Genomic DNA, 15,684 nt, shown 5'->3' on the forward strand with positions numbered 1-15,684 from the left:
CTGCGCCACCCAGGCGCCCCTACATGCAGCTTTTAAATTGGTATGTTTTGCATCCTGTTTCTGGGTGTCAGTTATGGTAAAATTGTGGGAATCTGAGGACCCTTATCGGGCAGCATCAACCTCTGACATTGTGATGAATCAGAAGAAGTTTTGTAACTTACTTGATTCCTCCATAACTTTGTGTTAGCGACTAAGACAGTGGCCCCGCACCTCACATGATGCCTATTGCATAGTAGGTGCTCAATAAATAATTTGTTGATTGTTAGTTACTAGGAGTTTCGACTGGTTAGGTATAGATATTCCTTCCAAAAATGATACCAAAAATCATATCAGAAAATAATAGTGAGCTAACATGTTTAGGGTGTACAGCAAGTTGTATAATTTAAATTTAGAACTAGAATTACATTAAGGATAATTTATATAATCTACCTGTTTTGTTTGTTTGTTTGTTTACACAAAATCTATTTCTTACTGAAATTACTTTCACTTCCCCAAGTTACCTGCATAGGATTTGGTCAGGTAGCATAGCTAATGTCAGAGGTTACTAGGAAGAACTCTTGAGTTTAAGACTTTGTTTTATCATCACTACAGAGTTATAATTCAATTACATGTACAGCTATGGTTCTCATCTGTCACTCGTAGCACGCTGTCACATCAGTATCTCAAAAAAAAAAACCAAACAAACACGCAACAAACAACAAGTCCTGAAAAAACACATTTACCTTTGGACATTGGGGCATGAATGTTACAAGGAATGACTGTAGTCTTTTGATGCTGTACACTGTTTAACTACAAAGACCTTCTTCCAGATTTTACAAAAGATGTGTGTTTCTTTTCTATTGCTAATTCTCTCCTTACTCTGATTCCCAATTCTTTTTAAATTAAGCAGCATGTTTAGCAACATGTGGAGAATTTTAAAGTATCATATTATTTTTTTTTATGAAATTTATTGACAAATTGGTTTCCATACAACACCCAGTGCTCATCCCAAAAGGTGCCCTCCTCAATACCCATCACCCACCCTCTCCTCCCTCCCACCCCCCATCAACCCTCAGTTTGTTCTCAGTTTTTAACAGTCTCTTATGCTTTGGCTCTCTCCCATTCTAACCTTTTTTTTTTTTTTTAAAGTATCATATTAAAGGAACTGAAGTCTTTAAGTCTCCTTACACAAATAATTTCCCAAGAGCCAATAAGACAAGTAATACAACAGTGAGTTTTACCTTAACGTAAAATGCATTAAGGCAACTTAAATGGAGGTGAGAGTACTGGCTTTAGACTCAAGACAGTTACAACAAATAATATGACCATTAAACATTCCAAAGTATTGTTAATTCATTTAAAGTTCAAGTGGTCTAAGGTGACTAATGTTGAAACCACCAACTTCATACTTTTCATTCTTCCTCAGATGAATACCCTTTGAGGGTAATGAGATAATTATGTGACTGGTACGCAAAGAGATTGATGAATTTGTGTGTGGGGGGAGGGGGAAGGGGAAATTTTAATGATCAGCATTTAGAACTTAGGTTTCTCTGTTAAAATTTAAGAAACAAAAATATTAGCTACATTTGGATCCACTGACGTGCTCAGGCTGTGCTTTTCATGCCATGTTTAATTACTTCTGTCATTATTCATCAACTAAAATTTATATTTCATTTTACAACGTACATTCTCATGTAAATTTAGGCCTTTATTTCAAATGGAACAACTTAATTTTCCTGTGGACCCTTATGTCATTTATTGCCTTGATGAATATAAAATCCACAGTAGATGAGGCGTGGCTTTCCTTTAGTGAGAGTTTCTAATAATAACAATAATAATAAGACACCTGGCATTATGATAAAGAGTTCTAAAAAAAGTGATTCTTTGAGGGCAAGATTTCAATCATTATTGTAGATATTTAGTTATATTTCTGTCTCCATTGGAACAAGAATCTGATAAGTGAATGAAAGGCCATTTTAAAAGTGCTAAAATTATAAATTAAGAGCAAAAGGAAACAGAACAAAGAGCAGAGACATCAAATTGATAAAGGAAAATTATTGACATTATCCTGAATAATGAATCGTTGAGTATTTATGCTGAGGCGTTGCATTTATCAAAGTAGCTAGACACATTGATAATATCTTATTTAAATCTAGTTTTTGCCTCCAAAACACCAATACACACTAAGAAAGTTTATCTTCAAAGATCCAAAATCCTACTGTGAATCTAAAAAGTAACAAGATTGTAAATTTAAAAATCTAGAAGATATATTTTTTCCCCAGAAAAATAAAACTAAGGGACAGTTGATTTCTTTCCTAACAAATGAACATGATGCTGTATTTAGTTCAGCCTCCTATTTAAATACATCATAAAAATCTTTAAAGACTTTGTCATTGGATGAACAAGGATTAGCCTTGAACTTCTGTTAATTGTGGTATTTTTCATTAGCTTTAATGGGTACAGGCCTTTAAACATATTGTAGTTATCATAATTCAGCAATTCTTCAATACTCAAAAACTTACCACAGATTTGAAATTGGGAAGCCTGAGATTCAAACGTGAAGGTCAACCCAGGTAGCCTTCATATTACATAGAGTATTTTTAAGGTGCACAATTCCTTTTCTCAATACTCTCTAGGCATTTAAGAGGTTAGAAATAGATAAACCCATAAGTAAATAATTTTCGTAGCCTTTCCTGGTCTGACTGAAATCACTGTTTATCAGAGCTCTATAGCTCTTGGTTGCCCCCACCAAGTTGAATGTGTCTATTGATAGTTATGTAACTAAAAACAGGGACACGAAGTAAGTAGAAATTACAGTGAAGTTCTATTTTCCTGTTTTCTTGGTTACTCAAATAGGTGCTCATACCATTTATACTCATTAAACACCAATATGATTCCCTCTGCAACTCCAACTGTCCATTTAAATATTTCTGACGAGAGACAGACAATCTCAACTCCCCAGAGGACATGCCCTGTAACTGAAGGCTGGCTTTGCTTTGTCTTTTATTTTCCTAGAAATTTTAACTTAAATCTTTAATTTGTGCATTAGCGTGTATGTATACACACATGCATGCATGTGTATCTATTACTGTCAACCATGGCTTTGAAAGCAGAATCTTCACAAAATTATGATTTATTTTCATTGAGGATATTTAGGGAACTTTAAAACCAACATATCTCCTCCTAGTCACATTCAACTTAATATGCATATATACATGTGTGTATATACATATATATATATATATACACACACACATACATATATCACATGTATACATATATATGTTAGATATATCTGATGTACATCATATATATACATATATATCTTTGAATTCAAAGGCCATATAATCTTGCAAACCAACAGTTAGCTCCATTATCCTGGAGCCATGTTGTATTAGTTCCCTCCCTTTGGTCAGTCTGGAGAGGATCTTGGGAAATTGTCAGCTCACTGGGGAACACATATTAGCAGTGTGAATGCCAATCAGTGGTCCACAATTAAACATTTTAGAGCCAGCGTACAGGCGTCAAGGCATTCGTCTTCTGCCTGAGATTACCTTTTGTCCTTTCACTTTGTGCCAAGTCATCCAGCTTTGCTCCCTCAAGGACCCACAACATTTTAAAAATTCAACAAGAGCGGTCAAATAAATGTAAAGCCACTGTTACAGCAAATCCCTGTAGTTATGAATTACAATATATAAAAATGTATGATATTTTATACCAATGGGAAAATATTGTCAAAACAGCAAGAAAAAAAATCATCTCTACATAAAATTTAACCATGGCTTCATGTAATTTGTGGGATAATAAAATATTTACTGCACTATGATATCTCTATTTTAGATAAACTTACTACAAATTTTGAGAGTTCAGTCGATCGAGGTAAAAATAGTCTTTTATATTAGAAATGCCCATACTATTTGCCTTTTGTTCACCACTGCACTTGGGAATCTCAGAAGCCTTAATTATGAGGTTGACTTTATAGCATTCCCAGATAACACAGATTTGGTAGTATAAATAGTGGTAAGGACTTTTAAAAGAACATTGGATTTCCTTTGGAAACACTCATTTTTTCAAAAATTTATGCATAATAATTTTAAATGAGACACCAAAGAAAAGCCTTTTAGGTCCTCACGAGTGAGAGAGTCAATGACCAAGAAAGCTCGTGTGTTTTGCAGGTTTAAAAAAAATCATCTATTTATTATCAGGATGTGAAGTCTTTGGAGAAAGAACATAATAACTGCTAAATAATGACTCTCCCCCCCCCCCATGTTGGACTGTGTGAGATACCTAAAAATGTGTTAATCTGTTTCTCTAACGTTTCTTAAATTAAAGCACTTAGAGGTTTTCACTGATGCATTTTTAATGTGTCATCCAAGGTGTCAGGTTTAACTACGCCCTGCAGACTTAGAGTGGAAAGTGTTCTCTAGTTTAAATTAACAATATCCTTGCCAAAAGTCTTATTAGAAATTGTTTCATTCACCAGTGAATAAAGTGTTTTATAGTTCATTAAAATTATGCTAAGTGATTATAATAAAATCTTTATAAAAAAGATATATTACTAAAAAAATAAGCCATCAAGTAACAGAAGATATGCTAATGAGACATGATCACAAAGTCCATATTATATTATTCAAAGGACTATCTCTTCTTAAAAGATTTCTAAACTGTTATTGTTGAGAATATGAATTGCAGTGTGTATATCTTTATATTATCAGAATGGTTATGTCTCATGTAATTAAAGCGATTTATTGAAAGTACATAAGTTTATTATCACACTCATCGATAAACTAATTCTTCTACATTAAAATACACACACACACACACACACACACATACACACAATGTAGGGTAAAATCATTTCTGCTTATTGTCGGTCTGACAGGCAATTATTTCATTATTTTTTTCTATTTTTTGTCTGACCCCACAAAATTTATTCACAAAACACATATACATCTTCTCTTCTGAGCTCATGAAATTTTCTTGCTGAATAATTTAACCTTAGAATAAATTATCAATGATAAGCTTCTTCTAAAGAATAAAATATTGCAATAATTCAAAGCATTACCATTTTTCTGCCAAAATGCATTTTGTCATGTAAGTATAACTCTTTGACCAAGATAATTATTCAGTTGCCCAAGTTTAGGGAGACACTGATCCCTTTCTTCTGAAAATAACATTTTTCTTTAACAGCTGAGTGTGAGGCGGGATTACAAATGTGCAAGATGGAAAGTATGCTTGTGGAAAACCGGAATGAGAGTTTTAAAAGATGTTATCATTCCCAGAAGAGGAGCTATGAAGAAATTCATAATTATTTCCTGGTTAACATACCGTTCAAATACAACATGTATCATTCTTGCTTGTCAGAGGCAAGTTTAGGTGTATTTATTTTCCTACTTGTTAGATGGTAACACAATTACTCTAAATTATATGGAAGTCAGTCCTGAACAGCAATTATAATTCCCTGCCCTCAAGTTGGCTGTTCAGTTATTTTCAATAGTACATACAATTCCACATTATAAAAGTACCACAAATAATATGATTTCCATTGAAAGAATCAATTATTGACAAGATGACGAACATGATGAACCGATATTTAAGTAACAGGAAACCCCATGAGCTGATACACTTACATACGCGGGGGGCGGGGGGGGGGATGTGCATATTTAAAACATAACTATGTCAATTTAGTTTTCCCTTTCCATGATTACGTCACTTCTGAAAACAAAACAAAACAAAACAAAACAAACAAGAAGAGGAAGAAAAACTCCATACTAGAGAATGTCTAGCAACATTATCAGACTGTATTTAAGTCTTTGCCACAGAGTTCATAATTCTCAGATTTTATAATCACCGTTGGTACCCACACACAGACTGCACATAACAGTCCTGCTCCAGAGAAGCAGGAGACCTCATTCTCACAAGTCAAGATTCCAAAGAAAAAAATGACCTGTTCATATGAAAAATTCACCTTTGACTTTGAGCGAAGTTGTATCAAAGGTAAAATACTTGTATTTGACTGTAAGGCAAATAAATTATATCCTTTTACAAAAAACAAAAGAGGAAAAAAAATCTTAGACACAGGGTCTTGAAGGAGAAGACTGAAATAATTAGAAAAGGGATACATTTCCACAAAACAGTAACATGATAGTACATAAAGCTACATGGTACAGCCACTTATCCCTTAGTTTCTTGGGAAGCACAATTTGCTTGAACATCATTCTTCCTCCATCAATTCCTGAAGGAAGGAGCTGGGGAAGCAGTTTCAGTGTGTGTGAAGGACCATGGATTGTGTGGTAAATGAAGTTACAAACTTTCCCTTGATTTTGAACTTAACACCTTGTTTTTAAACACTAATGTGGATGAATATGACAAATGTTTCAGGGGACAGTGATGATTGAATGAATTAACAGGTGTTCAGTATGTTCTCATAGAAAAAAAAGCAAATGAGTGAACTGATTTTCCTTTACTCAGCACTCAATATCCCCAATAAATTTTATAAAATGGAAAATCCCTTAGGCTAAAAACCCCAAAGCCATATTACCATTTGAACTAAAAATAATCTGCCAACTACCCCAGTAAATGCAAAGCTAGACACAGGGAATTCTGTATCTTCAATGGCAAGCCAGAAAAATGGCAAGCCAGTCTGAATGCACAAATGAATTATTAATAATAAATTAGAACTTTCAGAATGTTAGAAGTAACAATAGTGTTGAAGAGATGTTTATTAGTCTTTTTTAATTTTTTGTAGACCAAAGTAAAAGATGCAGATTTATATTTACTTAATTATTCAAATTAAATTTAAATATAAATTAAATAAGTTATTTAAAGAAGAATCTTTATATTTATTCTTTCTTTTATACTACAATAAATGCATCATTCTTGCTAATTAATACTAACTACTATATAATATCCTGCTCTAGCATTACACCTTAACTGCATCTGGAACAGGAAATATTGATATATATTAATGAATTACAACGTTTTTACCCAGCTGTGTCATAATGTAGACACAGAATAAGGAAAGCCAAATTACGCAGCTTTCAAAAAATATATGTTTTTATAGAATACTAATTTTGAAGTATAATTACAAAAAATATGTAATACCAACATGAACAGTGCAAATATTTCTTTAAGACTTTTTGAAACTTTATTTTGGTCAATAAAAAACACAGTGAATACTAAGTCAGAAATATTCAGCAACTTTCTTTAGTAAATGGTTTTCACCTTATTAAAATGTAATGGTGATTTTTAATGTAGCCCTGACCTTTTTGTGAGCCAAGTTATCTTTCTGGCATGAATACTATAAGAATTGAGAAGAAACTGTACAGTAAGAAGTACTTGTTATAGCAAATTAATACATTACCATAAATACAAAAACATCTTGATGTAAATATTTTCTTAATTCACAGTAATAAAAATGATAAAATTAAAGACAAATTTAAGTAATAGCATGATTCAATCAGAATGAAAAAAAAAAAAAAGATTGTCATGTTCCAGGGTCTAAAAAAATTACTCACACTTAAAAATGAGTGCTGACTTTTTAAATGGAAATTTGAACAAAGATCTTTAGAAATAAAATCCCTTTATTTCAAGGAGTAATTTCAGTTTCATCTTGATATTTATTTGTGTCCAAGAGTGGTACCACCACTCAACAAATACAGAGTTTAGTTTGTATCTTAGATACTTTACAAGTTATAAGAAGAGCAAGGACTTTGTAAGTTACAGGAACCATAAACTCTTCTCACTCCCAGGAGTCATTTGTTTCTTGAAGTGAGAAGAGGCAATGATGGAAAACTCTTCTCATTACAGGCTCCACAGATGTAGCCCTAGAGGAATTTTTGAGTTTAGAAAGCTTCACTTTTAGTTTTCAGTGAACAGAGACAGTGAGTTACATGGATCTTCCTTCTCTCTGGAGTGGTCCCTACCCTAACCCCATCATTTTATTCCTGATCGGGAGCAAAGACATTTTCTAGACCCTGTGGCACACACAACAGAAACCAGATGCTGAGAAGTGACCAGGCATTAGCAAGAGGATGATGTGGATGTGATTGATCAGTGTGATTTCTAGTTACTTAAAAAAAGCATCACGTGATTTACTTAAAGTTATGGGAAAAAAAGAACAAGGGTGATGAAATCCTGTAGTACAGTTTGAAGAGGTATGAGAGAGATTTGGAAATGCAGCTGATAGTTCTTCTCAACAAGAAAAGCTGAAAGATCACATGCTAAGCCATTACCTTACTTGATCTTTTCCAACTCTTCCTCATTAGCATTGTCTGTAAATGAAATAAAGCATTTTCATTATCTTATCACTCAAGTACGGAATAGGGCAGCCAATTGTTTTCTAGAGGAAGCTTAACATTTAAACAGCAGTTTCCAGCAACCAGTATACAAGACAAAATTGTTTTCATCACGTACACACAGCTAGAAGAAGCACCTTTAACATTCAAGCAGTCTTTCTGGTGAGAGTTCATTTGCTTTATTCTTTTGTATAAAGAAATGAGACGGTATTTTTTAAATAGAATGGAAAATTTGAAATATCTTATTATTGGCTGGGAAAAAAAATATTGCATCTCATGATTGGCAACGGTTCCTTTTGGTGCTGGAGGTTGAGGATGTACTGACTCGACCAGGTAACTTGTCTCTTCAAACATGTTCAAAAGCCTGTTGCTTTGGTGGCATCTTAGAATTGTCTCTGCTTCCAATTAATCTTTCAAATGTGAAAATGCTTTCAAATGTGAAAAATGCTACATTAGTAGATCTTCCTGCTAAATGTTTAGCCATAACATATCCTTTAAATTAGTTTTTTTTTTGTCTGTGTGTGCCATAGTAAAAAGTATTTATGGCTACAAGTTTTATTTAAGGTTAATGGAAATTTGTAATGAGTGCCCAAGATCAGTGGTCTCTTAAATAAAGTAAGTCATAAAAATCCAAAGATATTTTATTTACTCCCCAGTTTTAAATTTTTCTCAGTGAACACTGTGGTATTAACTTCCTGATTAACCTCTTTACCCTCTCTTAGCTTTATCATTATCTTTAATGCTTATGAAGTGGAGAATAGGGAATATTTGGAGAAAGAATATACCTTTTGAAGTGCTTGTCATATTTGTATATTAAGGAGGCACACTGGTACCTTTAACAACTGTATCTCCTTCAGCAGAATTCACTATAAAGCAGGACCATTTCAAAAACCACTCATAAATCACAAAAATACAAAAGAAAATTTTAATAAAAGATTAAGTCGTATAGAAGACAACCTTTGGCCTAAACCAAGACAATAGAATTATGTGAAGGTTCTAGGACAGGAAAAGAGAAAAACATGAAATTGTCAAAGATAAGGATTCATTTTTCTTCTTTGTAGATAGTGCTTTTATAGGTTATATTTTCCCTATATATCCCCTGTGTTAAATATTGACCAAAATATGGAAGACTAGTGGATTTCCTAAGGTTACAATAATTCCCTATTTTATTTTGAATGGGGCCAGGAAACGGCAAAGCATTATTATCAAATACTATTATAGAAATATTTTATATGTTTTCTAAGTACTAACGTGCAATTTATTTTGAAGCAACCAAACCTACCATTGGGTTGTGGAGGTGTCCATACAGTGGCCATGTAATAAATGTTTGTTATTGATCTTAAGTGAGTTATTGTCATCATCATCATCATCATCATCATCATCACTCCCACCACCACCTCCACCACACCTTCTCCATCATCACTAAAAGGCAATTGGAAACCAAATACTTTTGTGGCATGCCATATTAACAAAACCTCCACCACTGGGAGTCAGACAATAAATCTTCAACTTTCTGAGAAAGCAGAGTTTCAGTGAACAGAGAATGATAATTCCTAGAGACAATGTTTTCAGTCAAATCAAGTGAGAATAATTAAGATAAATAAATAAATAAATAAGCAAAATCTTGTAACTCATGGCCATTTATTATCATCATCTAGTTTCTACGGATCTCCTAAAATTCCATTCTGTAAGAAATGGTATACTGTGAAAAAGGAGCTAAGAACAGGAGGAAGAGTTGAATCTCAAGGCAACACTATTCAGTATTACACAGATTTACTACTGCTGCTCAAAACCACATCCCTTGACTCAGAGCCACGGCATAAAATAAATCCTCATGATGTAAAGCAAACTATAGGGTTTGTATTTTTTCTGTCTCTCAAAATTGGCTTTACAAATAGACTGCAAGGTATCGTTTTTCAGACTGGGACACTGATACAAACAAAAAGTTAACGATTTCCCAAAGTATAAATATGCAATATTTGGCAGTTGTGGGAACAAATTCATTACTTTCCTGATTTGGTTTCTAGAATTCTATTATTAGATCCAGTGACCCCCAAAATGTGCCTAGATTTTTAAAATTATTAATTAATTAATTCATCATGGTAAGTGTACTCTTTAATCCCCATTCTTTATTTCATCCATCCCCTACCCACCTCCCCTCTGGTAACTATCAGTTTGTTCTCTACAGTTAAGAGTGTTTCTTGGTTCCTTTCTCTCTCTTTCTTTGCTCATTTGTGTTGTTTCTTAAATTTCCCATGTGAGTGAGGTCATGTGGTATTTACCTTTCTCTGACTGACTAATTTTGCTAAGCATTACACTCTGTAGCCCTAACTGTGTTGTTACAAATGGCAAGATTTCATTCTTTTTTATGGCTGAGTAATATTCCATTGTGCATATATATACAACATCTTCTTTATCCATTCATCAATCAATGGACACTTGGGCTGCTTCCATAATTTGGCTATTGTAAATAAGGCTGCTATAAACAAGGGGTTCACGTATCCCTTTGAATTAGTGCTTTTGTATTTTTTGGGTAAATACCCAGCAACATGATTACTGGATCATAGGGTAGTTCTATTTTTAACTTTTTCAGGAACCTCAAAACTGTTTTCCACAGTGGCTGCACTGCGTTCCCAACAGTGCAAGAGGCTTCCTTTTTCTGCATATTCTCACCAATGCTTGTTTCTGGAGTTTTTGATTTTAGCCATTCTTACAGGTGTGAGGTGATATCTTATTATAGTTTTGATTTGTATTTCCCTGATGATGAGTGATGTTGAGCATCTTTCCATGTGTCTGTTGGCCATCTGTATGTCTTCTTTGGAGAAATGTCTGTTCATGTCTCCTGTCCATTTTTTAATTGGATTATTTCCTTTTTGGGTGTTGAGTTCTTTACATATTTTGGATACTAGCCCTTTATAGGATGTGTCATTTTCAAATATCTTCTCTCATTCCATAGACTGTCTTTAGTTTTATTGTTTCCTTTGCTGTGCAGAAACTTTTTATTTTGATGTAGACCCAATGGCTTATTTTTGCTTTTATTTCCCTTGGCTTGGGAGACATATCTAGAAAAATGCTGCTACGGCGGACATCAGAGCCATTACTGCCTATGCCCTCTTCAAGGATTTTTATGGTTTCAGGTCTCATATTTAGATTTTAATCCATTTTGAGTTTATTTTAGTGTATGGTGAAATAAAATGGTCCCTGGATTTTAGAACAAAATTTCTGCTTCTTGAGCCAAGCCAACTGGATAAACAATGTGTTTTAGCATCCTACTCCTAAGTTTCTTTTTCTTTTTAGATATTTGGGTTAAGCTAGATTCAATGAAGCTGAAAACAGGAGAAAAGTTTTAAAAAAGTGAATTTAACAAACATACTATTAAATTATGAGACATGTTAGAGAAGAAAGATTGGGGAATGTTAAAGATAGGAGATAAAGCAAATTATAGAAAAATAAGATTTATTTTTTGCTCTATGATCTTAAGCTGAGAAACATATGAATTTTGTTTTTGAATGCATCATTATCTAATATTATTATAGGATCATCAAAATTCTTCATTAACATCTCAACTTTCTTTGAAGCCAGTGAAAGAATTAAGTAACATAAAAATATGGCCTGTGATAGAGCTGCAGAACTGATTATGTTTTTATGAGATTCTACAATCTCAATCCATTTTTTGCTTTTATTTTTTGTTGTAGTGATATTTTTCAGGCAATTACATGGTTACCATAGATATAAAAAATAATCACAGAATAGCTAGACAATATAGTGTATACATCTTATAAAACATTAAACTTTTTAAAAGTGTTTTTTAAAAAATGTTAGCTATGAAAATAATTCAGAAAAATTAGCAAAATAAACCATCATGAAAAAAAAAATTTAATTCGCCAAAGAGTCAATTCATATGTTTCTTATAATCTTCTATTTTTTAGCTTTAGCCAAGCAATTTGTAGGTCTAGGAGTGTGTAACACAAATTAACTCACTTTTATTTCACAAATTCTCCAATGAAGAAAGCTGTGGATTGAACTCTGCTAGAAAAAGAGCCAGAAAGAACTCAAACACACTATCAGACCAAAATACCATATACAGGACACACATGTATGCGCTACAGACTTTCGTAGGCTCAAAAACAAGACATGCATTCGAAACAGAAATGACAGTTGTATCATGCAATTCATCAGCATGCCCCTGCCCCCCACGAAGATTTTGGTTTCTCATACACACAATGCTGGAAACTTAAAAAAAAAATGTATATAAATCTGTTCACATCTGATATTTTTTTAAAAGACTCAATGATGAACTCAATGGACAAGATTTTAATATAAGCAATTTTGAAATACTTTTGCTATTACTCATACTATACTCCTCAAATTGCTGTAATTAGACACCGCATGTTTTAGAGGCTTTAGTAGATTCAGTAGGCTGGTAGGATTTTCAACTCATTCTTCAGTTTTACTGATTTCCAGAACTGGCAATCCACACAAGGAGAAATCATCCCAACTGCATTATTCATGGAATGTAGTGTCAGTATTAACAGTGTATAAAAAACTTGCAAGATAACTGATTTAGAAACTTTGGCACTTTTTGATGCTAAGTACTCTGTATTTACACTTAATTTATTCCTACTTTTGATAGCATTTTCTTAACATTAATGTTCTACTTCCTATTTGATTGTTAGACCTTATTTGTTAGTGGCTCTTGAAAACTCCTGTCTTCCATTCTCTATTTTAACACATATATTTAGCAAAGTTTTATAAATATAGGCATAAGAATAAATATGGAATTCTTAGACTAAAATCTTAAATCCCAAAAGCTTAAAATAGATGACTTCTGTGCTAATAATCAAAGAGAACAGAACTTTTAAAATTTTGCTGTGTGAGGATCAATGCAAAAATCATCCTCTATTCCTTCCCTATATATTATGCTAGATATTATATGGAATTGTGAGGCATTTAGTAACTGATTTCTGGTATGCTATATTTTGAGTTTGAATTTTTCTAAATAAGATTTGTTCCTGGATAATTTGTAAATTTCACAATAGCACTTTCACTGAAGCAATATAATATATATTTCAAGCATACAAATATTCAAGTTGAACATACATTGGATCCATGATTTTTTTTAACTAAAAAACTTCAATTATATTCCAGGAAAATATATTGGAGTAATACTAGACATGTGACAAAAAGAAAAATACAGTGACATGCTTCTAATGCATTGTTATTAATATCTTCATAGAGCAACACAGACTGATTTTAAGCAGATTATCATTAATGTACTAATTTTAAGAATGCAAAAGGAAATTAAATAATTATTTAGTACTGTTTGTGACAATCTCAGGGATTTAAATACTGAAGTAAGAAAAAAAAATCTTAAAATACCTTTCCCTGGACCTTTGAAGTATCCCTTCAAATCCTCATAGAATTTCATCTGCAACTCATTGAACAGCCACTAGGTACAGAAAGCTCGACTAGGTTTTGAATGCAGTCGTCAAAAAAAAAGATCATCAGAAGCAATAATTTATATATACTTTTTTTTTAACCAGAAGTGATAGGATAGAGAATGGAGTTGATGGGAAGTAATTTAGGTAGGGCAAATGACAGTGAAGAAAGCCTGGACTCGAGAGAAGGTGAGATCTGCCAGAGTTTGTATGGCTGGGGCAGAGGTTACCAGTGACAGAACATATGGTGCTCATTGGAGAGCTTTAAAGTCCCTCATCAGGAGTTTCCATTTAATTAGAGAAATAAACACATGTCACTGAACACTTAGAAGAAGGATAAAGAAGACATTATAGAACCTGGCACAATGCTTATAGAGTCAATAAATGTTTTTTGAACCCTGCCCAGCCAACAAATGGTCCTTGTTCAGAGTTTCAAAATCTCATATTAGTGTTGCTTAACAGTCTTAGAGATCTTAATAAAATAGCTATACAATTGTTATATAGACCAAAACAAGCAAGCAAACAGAAGCAAATTTATGTCTTTGTTAGAAATTTTCATCCTGTAAGCACATGCTTAGAAACCCTGATTCAAATCTAGGACATCAGACTAGCCAGGATACTGGGGATACCACCAGAATTACCCTGGCTTCTCTGCAACCACTCCCATGCTCCCAGCTGTTAATCACACCCACAAGGAAGAGCAAGTACAGTCAACCTGACACCTGGATAATGACACCCTTGTCTCCATTCCTCAGGTATGACTGAGGTCATTGTGGTCACCAGCCAGAAGCTGGCTCTGATACAGGCTGCAACAGGTTGTGCTTTCCTGAGGCACTGAGCCCTAGCTAAGCTACTTGATTCTCAGGTGAAAGTCAATGTTAGTATGGGAGGGGAGAAGACATCATTTTTCACTGGCCACAGCAGAATGAATTCAGTGCTATTTGGAACTCTGAAGGCAAGGGCATGAAGTAAGGCAGTGCATGAACAATACTTGGCAGTAAAGGATTTCTTTCAAAAAGCTGGAGTAGCAAAAGGCAGGGATTTGAATCAAGAAAATGGCACAAAGATTTCAGGGAAGGCTCTTTGTGTTAAGGGTGAAGGGGGCTGGAAAGGTACAATGAGGAAAATGGAAAAGGAAGAAAAGATGAATCATACCATATTTTTGACGAGCAACTGCTTCATGTAACCCACCTGTTCTCTTCCCATTCATGTGTGATAAATCACTGATGATCAATAATCAGGCACTGTAATACCTTTAAATGATATTTGTCTAAATGGACATTGAACTGAAATAATAAATTTGAGCAGCTACGGAGACTGGAAGATTTTTACAAGAAATGTTAAAGAAAAAATAATGTTGGGACCATTTTGCCTGTGCTGACACTCATTTCTGTGCAGTTTAGAGCAATTCAGCAGCTTCACCATAAGGTCTCTCGGTACTAGCTTGATCTCTCAAACCGTCAGTTTGATGTTAGAGCACTTAATAAATATTCCTTTTATGCAAAAATTCAGCAGACACTCCATCATCAAATCACCCAAATAACTAAACCAGCCACCATATCATTCTAACTTCCAATAATATTGCCAGTCGAATAATTTGGGATATATATGACCTCAGACACTTAGGTATTTTCATTTATGAAGTGCTGTTCCTCATGAAAATAATAAAGAACCCCAAACAAGAATATTCTATCACTAAATTTTGTTGATTTTACCTCTCACCAGTAAACTTGCTGATTTCTTTCCATCTCTATCTCTGATAATGCTAATCCAAACCTCCATCATCTTCCCCCAGGATTTATGAAATAATTAGTCCTATTTGGTCTCCAAGTATCTGTTCTCATTCTTCCATCTGTTTTCCACAATGCAGCCACACAGCTATTTTCAAAAAGCAAATATGATTATGCCACTTCCTATTCATAGACTCTTGGAGAATCACCACAAACCTTAACATGGCCAACAGTCCTTAC

The 15,684-nt window shown here is 33.7% G+C and overlaps 1 protein-coding gene across 5 annotated transcripts in view; it reads right to left on the reverse strand.

Annotated features, from left to right (window-relative positions):
- MCTP1 (multiple C2 and transmembrane domain containing 1) overlaps window positions 1–15,684 on the reverse strand; it is a 531,752-nt gene that overhangs the window by 210,195 nt on the left and 305,873 nt on the right. For 4 of the 5 annotated variants that reach the window (XM_043593772.1, XM_043593780.1, XM_043593808.1 and 1 more), the window contains exon 6: window positions 8,214–8,252. The exons of the other annotated variant lie outside the window; for it this stretch is intronic. In XM_043593772.1, coding sequence (XP_043449707.1) covers window positions 8,214–8,252 — 39 coding nt within the window. The remainder of the gene's footprint in view (window positions 1–8,213; window positions 8,253–15,684) is intronic. 5 annotated transcript variants of the gene reach the window in all.

The sequence above is a fragment of the Prionailurus bengalensis genome, chromosome A1, assembly GCF_016509475.1.
Source record: "Prionailurus bengalensis isolate Pbe53 chromosome A1, Fcat_Pben_1.1_paternal_pri, whole genome shotgun sequence".
NCBI classification, from domain to species: domain Eukaryota; kingdom Metazoa; phylum Chordata; class Mammalia; order Carnivora; family Felidae; genus Prionailurus; species Prionailurus bengalensis.